The sequence below is a fragment of the Terrapene carolina genome, unplaced genomic scaffold, assembly GCF_002925995.2.
Source record: "Terrapene carolina triunguis isolate 2854851 unplaced genomic scaffold, T_m_triunguis-2.0 Scaffold210, whole genome shotgun sequence".
In the NCBI taxonomy this organism is placed as follows: Eukaryota; Metazoa; Chordata; order Testudines; family Emydidae; genus Terrapene; species Terrapene triunguis.
This window is the reverse complement of record NW_020664561.1, coordinates 49,339,754-49,347,117: the sequence shown is the minus strand read 5'-3', so window position 1 is coordinate 49,347,117 and position 7,364 is coordinate 49,339,754. Positions and strand designations below refer to the sequence as shown.

At 42.9% G+C, this 7,364-nt stretch overlaps 1 protein-coding gene across 1 annotated transcript in view; it reads right to left on the bottom strand.

The window, feature by feature from the left end:
• The window catches only part of LOC112115958 (protein wntless homolog), a 54,612-nt gene extending 49,328 nt beyond the window's left edge, over window positions 1–5,284 (bottom strand). Inside the window, exon 1 of the mRNA XM_024213203.3 lies at window positions 5,051–5,284. Coding sequence (XP_024068971.1) covers window positions 5,051–5,156 — 106 coding nt within the window. The 5' untranslated portion in view covers window positions 5,157–5,284. The remainder of the gene's footprint in view (window positions 1–5,050) is intronic.
• Window positions 5,285–7,364: the final 2,080 nt, after the last annotated feature.

Genomic DNA, 7,364 nt, shown 5'->3' with positions numbered 1-7,364 from the left:
TTTTCCCCCCCAAAACTCCTCAATCCTGAATTGGATCTTCAGTGGAAGACACACAAGTCTTAGAAGGCCAATTTTAATAACTACTTCGAAACCCAGTGGTTGTTTGAGCTGCTGAGGTGAGGGGGCATATTCACACTTTGTTGGATAACACCATACCTGAAAAAGGGGTGGGGGGGCCAAAGCAAAGGTCTTTAAGGAAAGAACATTCCCAATGAGACCAATGCTGGAGTTCATATGTGTCTCCCAAGGCAGTGAGCACTGGTCAAATTTATGCTTGTGAAGAAATCAGAGCAAAGATGGGAGAGGAAGTTGTGGCTTATATTGACCCTGGAGCTGCCTAGAGGCAGTTTGGCCCCAGCTGCTAGTTAGTGCAACTCAAGACTTCCATGACTTGGTGGCAGTTATGGGGACAGATCACCCTGGCCACACCCCTCCCAAATCCTGTACACCCTCTGGGTACGTCTACACTACCCCCCGGATTGGCAGGTAGTGATCGATCTATCAGGGATCAATTTATCACGTCTACTGTAGACGCGATAAATCAATCCCCGATCACTCTGCTTTTGACTCCTGTAGTGCACCATGGCGAGAGGCAGAAGCGGAGTTGACGGGGGAGTGGCAGCAGTCGACCCTGCGCCATGAGGACACGAGGTAAGTTGACCTAAGATACGCCACTTCAGCTATGCTATTCTCGTAGCTGAAGTCGATGTATCGTAGGTCAATTCCCCCCCCGCCCCGTAGACCAGGCCTCTGTGCCAACAGCAGAGTAAGCTCAGTGTCAGCAGGCAGAGCTTAGACCGGGGGGGGGGGGGAGGAAGGGGGGACGGGGAGAAGAGGGTGTTTCCCACCTTCCTCTGTAGCATGGGTCACTTGCAGGTTTAAACTGCGTAAATGGTGGATTCTCTGTAACTTGAAGTCTTTAACCCATGGTTTGAGGATTTCAGTCACTCAGCCAGAGGTTAGGGGTCTATTACAGTGGATGAGTGAGATTCTGTGGCCTGTGATGTGCAGGAGGATGGACTAGCTGATCATGATGGTCCCTTCCGGCCTAAAAGATTATGAGGGCTTCCTGGTACCAATGAAATCAAGTCCCATCCCTAGTTTCTCATACTCAATCATTGCTGTTGACCACAGTGGTTGACTGGCTTCACAAAATGTCCGTTTGTTAACACTGGCTAGGCCAAGAGGTCTGGCACACTGCACACCCAGCCTTCACTTCTGCTGTGTAAACAGCTGTCCCCTTATTTACAGGAGGGAGTCTTCTTTTAATCTCCTTCATGTCCCACAATCTCAATTACAATTACATGTGTACAATATTTAGGAGAGTGAACTACACATATATCCATGAACTGTTACTACAAAGCTTAGCAGAAATCAATGGGAGACGCTGCCTGTCTGGAGAGCAGTTGGTACAGAATTGTCACATAATTCCAGTTGTCTGGAGTCAGCATTTCATACCAGAAGTATGATGAAAAAAATTCCCCTTTCTGGGCTGCTTACTCCTCCCTACGTCAGGCAAAGATTCCATTGACTTCAGCAGGAACTTAGCCCTGGTAGGAATGTTACTCCTTACTTCAGTCAGACATACAATTCCATGTGAATACTGATAAAAGCCCTGCTTCCTAAATAGCATGTCTGCAGCCTTATTACATTTTAGGTATTGATACAATTTAGTGTCCAAAACTAGATCTGCCAGTGCTGGCTGCCAATCCACAGGCTCAGAACATGCAGTTTTGTTGCAGTTCCCAAATCAGACAGCAGAGTAACCTGCTAACATAGAACATCACTTAGCATTGTTCTGAAACATGACCCAATTTCCTGATAACAGAGAGGTGTTTCAGCTTTGTAGCTGTGCTCCAGTTGTATACGTATCTAGACCTGGATAGCATAAAAAAAAAAAAAAAAAAAAAAAAAAAACACACCACTTGATTTATTTTTAGTCTAGACTTAATCAAAGCAGACCAAAGTCACCATTTCAGATGCATCTTCAGCTCCCATCCCTGCTTGTATTGTAGTAATTTCATGTAAAAGACCACGGTTCTGATGTGTGAAGTTACCATTCCTGTCAGAGCCCTGAAGAGTTTATTGACTAATCTATGGCAGTTGTTCATATTTTAAGTTTCAGGCCATTTTGTAAGACAAAAATCCTGCCATGGACCCGCTTTTCCCTAAACTCCACTCAGAGAATTTCCATTGTATGAACTAAGTAGAAAGTTTGTGTGGATCACTGATGCTCCAGGGACCATAGTTTGAAAGACACTGGGACACTGTTGGGGGAGGAAGAGTTCAGAAGATTTCTTACTGAATACTGAAGTAAGATTTTAGTGCAGGTGGTCCCGTGTAAACTTTGCACTAGGAGTACACTATCAACATGCCAGATCTGGAGGACCACACCCAATTTACATACACATATACTTATTAAAAATTTGGGTAAGTATAAGCAAATACTGTACATGCAATTGTTGATAGAGTATTAGAAACTGAGTTCACCATCAAGCGACCCAGACAATGACTAAACTGGATGGGGAGGAAGGCGAACCCTTTAACTCTTTACATGTATCCAAAGGTTTACAACCTTTGGTTTTTCAAAGAAGTAGCTGTCTCCACAACCTGCAAGTGGCATGGTAGATACAAAAAAGTGAAAACTGAACTTGTAGGATCCAAGTCATTTTGGCTCTAAGTGAGCATTCTTGTGTTTTTCACACCTGTTCTACAACTAAAATGAGGAATACTGCTGTCCAGTCACCCTATTTTCAAATGATAATTGAGCAAATTGGAAAGAAGGCTGTTAATGATTCATATATTTTTAAGACCAAAAAAGAGGACCATTAGGAGCATCAAAAGTCAGACCTTCTTGCATGACAAAGGCCATAGAATTTCACAGAGTGATTGAGGCATCTAGCCCAATAACTTATGCTTAAACCAGAGCAGAGCTTTTAAGAGGCATGGGAGTCTGGATCGTTAGCCCTTTCTCTGTAATGTTACCCTTTTGTGATTCAAGCACACAGGACTGAAATAATACCAGATCTTTCCAGGTCTGCCACAGACATCCTGTGTGATTGACCTTGCCCAAATCAGTAAGGGTCTATGCCTCATTTCTACAAAAGCTGTAAAAATCCTCATGGGGTGCTGCAGGTTATGTTTGTAGGACACTTAAGGATTCTCAAATATAAGTGTTCTAGAAAGTCAAGGTGTTCTTGCATACCAAGACACAATGGATCTGCTCTTAGGGGTGTAGATAGATCATTGGTTCATAGGCTATAAAAGGAAATGAGACGGATTGGTAAAGGTCAGGTATGGTAATAACCCCGCTTTATTCCTAAAGTAAGAGATGTTGGATTTGTGACTAGCCATAATTAAAATCCTTACAGCAACCATGAGCAAATGGTGTCTGTTAGATAATCTTAGCCAGTGCCATCACTCACATCAGAGCCCTGAGTAACTGTACATAGAAATGTGGTGGATAAATACTTGTCTAGTTTGTGGGATAATTTCCACCTCATAGAAAGGGACAAAAAAGGAAGGATTTTAGAGGATTCTATAGTTCGCCTGGTTTGGGGCAAAGTTTCTCCTAGGAGATGCTGCTGCTGCCACCACCACCTCCTCCATTTATCAAGACACAGATAATATTTGTCTGGATGCTATAGTGGCTGTGCAAGGAACTGACACCTTAGGTAGTAAAACCACCCACGAAACTGCTTTCTGGCACTATTCCTATGTACAGTTCATACCTCCAGGACTGTCCAAACTCTGGGATCTCCCTCAGCAACTCTCCCCCCCCAACAAAATCACAGCCATCACAGACAGGATAAGTTAGACAATAGGCACTGAATGAGAATATGGGGGCAAAGAGGATTACAAGTTATGTCAGCACTTCCATAAAGATTTTGTAGTGAAACAAACTTGCCCCCTTCAAGGTAAAAAATATATATTAAAAAAAAATAAAAAAAATCGGTGGCTCTAACATTTTACCCCGGAGAGTTTGCACAGGTGCAGGAAAGCTTGGTGCTGCTGAAAAGTATGGACCAGTTGGCTTCCACCAGAAAGCAAATTTTGGAAAGTGGCTAGACTCTGGGAAGCTGCAGCCACAGGCACTTCATTAACAAAGGGAGCAAGAAAAAGATCTAGTTAATGGGAAGTCTGCGGAGCCCATCACAGCATCTCTTACCCGCAGGGTATCAACAAGGAGGTAGAGTGGAGGCAGTGGTCACAATACACATTCGGGGAAGGGAGTGTTTCCAAGCCCATAAGCAATAACCAGAGAACTTTTCACAAGCAAAAACAAAAAAAACCAAAACAAAACAAAAAAAATCAGTCTCAAGCTTCTTCAAGCAGGATCAGAGGAGGTTTCTCCCCCTCCACCCCCCCTTTCTGGGCTAGAAGAAGAGGATGGGTGAGAAAAATCTTTAAAGCACAAAGCTAGGAGCAGAACTTGCTGCCATGGCCACCCAAAAGTCTCTCCCACTCACTCCAGCTTTGCTGAAAGCTCACATCACCCCCCTCCCATTATGTTAGGAACGCCTCCCCCCCAAAAAGCCCCTCAGGCTGAAATACCACCTAAAACAGGAGATTGTTGGAGAATAAAGTAAACAGTGATCTAAATACAAAACACCGCAAATTAGAGACAATAAAAACGTTCCTTTCCTCTGCTAGAGCAGCTCTCATTGATTTTTTTTTTTAATTGAAGGAGATTAGATTTCCTCCTGCAGCCGGTTCAAAGAGAGAAAAGGGTTGAAGGTAAGGAGAAAAAAAACAAAACAAAACTTTGTAACACAACACTTCCATGCACGATCAGTCGCCATGCTTAAGATTTTCTCCCCCTTCCTCGTTCTTTGAGCAGACACTGAAACTAGGCCAAAAAAACTTTTCCCTGCCCCTTCTTTTCTTGTAGTCACTAGAGTGAAATGTGCACAAAGAGACCCGCGGAGCTATGTTTTCTTAACTACAATAGCAGGACTAATTAGATCATAGAAGCAAGGCAGTGATACAGTAACAAGTAGCTAAACAACACGACAGAGCGAAGGAGAAAGTTTGCACCTTTAACACTTACCAATCAGACCTCCCACTAGAAAAGCGATGACTTGGAAAATCAGTAAGATCCCTCCAACAATGCACAGCTTTTTAGTGCTCATGTTTTCTATAATTGCCCCAGCCATTTTTGCAGAGATTTCCGCCCCACTTCTCTCTCACTGCAAAACTTAAGGCTCTGAAAGTGCTGCAGGGATGGAAAGGAGACAGACTCAGCACAGATTGCCCAGGCACGCCCGGATCTGGCTCCCCCTCTGCTGAGTGCTGTGATTGTGGCCGGTACTCGGCTGCATGTGGCTGCTTTAAAGGAGCAGGAAAGCGAATCACATGATACCTACCTCCTCCTCTCCACTCCCCACCCCCCCTTTTCCCTCCCTGATCCATTCAGCAGCAGCAGCAGATATTGGTGTCAGTCTCATACAGCAGTGGCAGCCTCTTCAGCTGCGGGAAAAGCCAGAGCTGCTCATTCAAGGGTTGCTTGTTTTGGTTTTTTAATAACACAAACATAGAAGTTGGAGGTAGAAGGGCTAGTCCAGTCCAGGAGTGTCCCCTTGAGAGTGTTCTCCAGGGCCTTGCCCAGTGCAGTTTTAAGGGTGAGGTTTGCACTAGCCTAGTAGGTTTTTTTTTTCATAATGCATTACAAACACTAAGTGCTTCCAGTGCTAAGCATTACCCATTGTTTTAATAATATTATGTTCTATTTTAGCACCTTTCAGAAGGAGAATTTCAAAGCACAATGTAGGGTAAATAAAGGATGCCCCAGTGGATAAAGACTTTAACACATCACTGAAATGCAGGTAAAGGTAAAGGACTTAATATGCTGCTGAAACAGTCACCCTGGGGCGAGATGCAGATTTCCTTTAAGGGCAAACATTAACACCACAAATGAATACTATCTCCCTCTGATACAGCAGGAAGAGTTTAGATGAGGCATAATGTGAATTAAGTTGAAATTTAGCCAGGACACCAAAGATCATACATCTACACAAAACAAGTTCTTTAGTGTCCACAAGCAGTCAGGGCAGTTGCTGCTCCAGATAAAGACAGCAGTAAGTTTTCTATGATATTCAGTTTCTTCCCAGTTATGCCACCATTGAATAAAGGCTCTCTCTCTTCGGTGTTCAGGTCCGTCAGATGCTACAAGGCTACATCTCCTCCTCCAATTAATGATACTTCAGCCAAAGTACTTTCCTTACTTCAGTTCCTCCAACCACTTAATTATTTTTGTTGCTGTCCTTTGAATTTCCTCCAAATTACAGACAAAGTTTGGAGGTGCCCAGAACTGAATGCAGCATTCTAGCTGCAATCTCACCAGTGCCACAGAGGGGGCTTATCACCAGCTGGTCTCTGACAGTATGTTTGCTCACATATTGCCATATCACAATCTAGAATTAATTCACTCTGTTCACCCCTGCCCTCATTAGTGGTTTCTGGCATTACTGCTTTTCGGTTATTTATGGGATTCCACAGGGACCACTGTTAACCCTGATTATTTAACATCTTGATACTTCTGAGATCTTTAATAAATAGAACATTACCATTTACAGATTAAACTAGACTGGGTGCTGTTGAAAACATCTATGAGAACATAAACAATGCAAAGGGAACAGAAGAGATAGGAATATGGGCAAGGCATATCAAAATGGGAGCCAGCTGGGAAAATATGCAAACAGCAACCAGTAAGAATAACCTGAAACATATATATATATCGATATCTATAGATATATATATTCAATGAAATGGAGATAGCTGGGAAGCAGTAATAGCACAAGAGACCAATAGAGGTGATAGTAAAATGAGATAAGTGTTTGCACTGCAGTATGGCAGCAAAAACCCCCAAACACCTGTATTCACTTTTCTTTGGGACAAATATCATAGCTATGTGAGTCTGAAGAATGAGGCTGTTGGTCATTCAATAATAGAGATAATTAACACCTCAGAACCAGAAAGACAAGAAGTTAGAAAGAATTTAGAGAAGGGCAATAAAACAGACTAAGGGTCTGGAGGGACTGACTTGTGAGGAAAGATTAAACAACAAAGAGCTTGGCCAGTGTAGGCTAATTAATTCTTGGCCAATTAGTATGAGGTGATGAGGGGGCACATGTTAACTTTCTATACGTAGAAATCAAGGTGGGGAGAAGAATTGTTTTGGGTGGTTTAACCAGGGGTAATTTTTCATGTACTTTTATCTTCCTTAACAGAGATTTAGAAATAGTCCATCCACATGTAAGAATGTGTCCTCCCTTTCAGATGTAGTTGCAGGATCAAGGCTTAAATCACTTCAGCTAAATCCCATCCTTTATACTGTTTTCTTTAACTAATAAGGGAATCTGCTT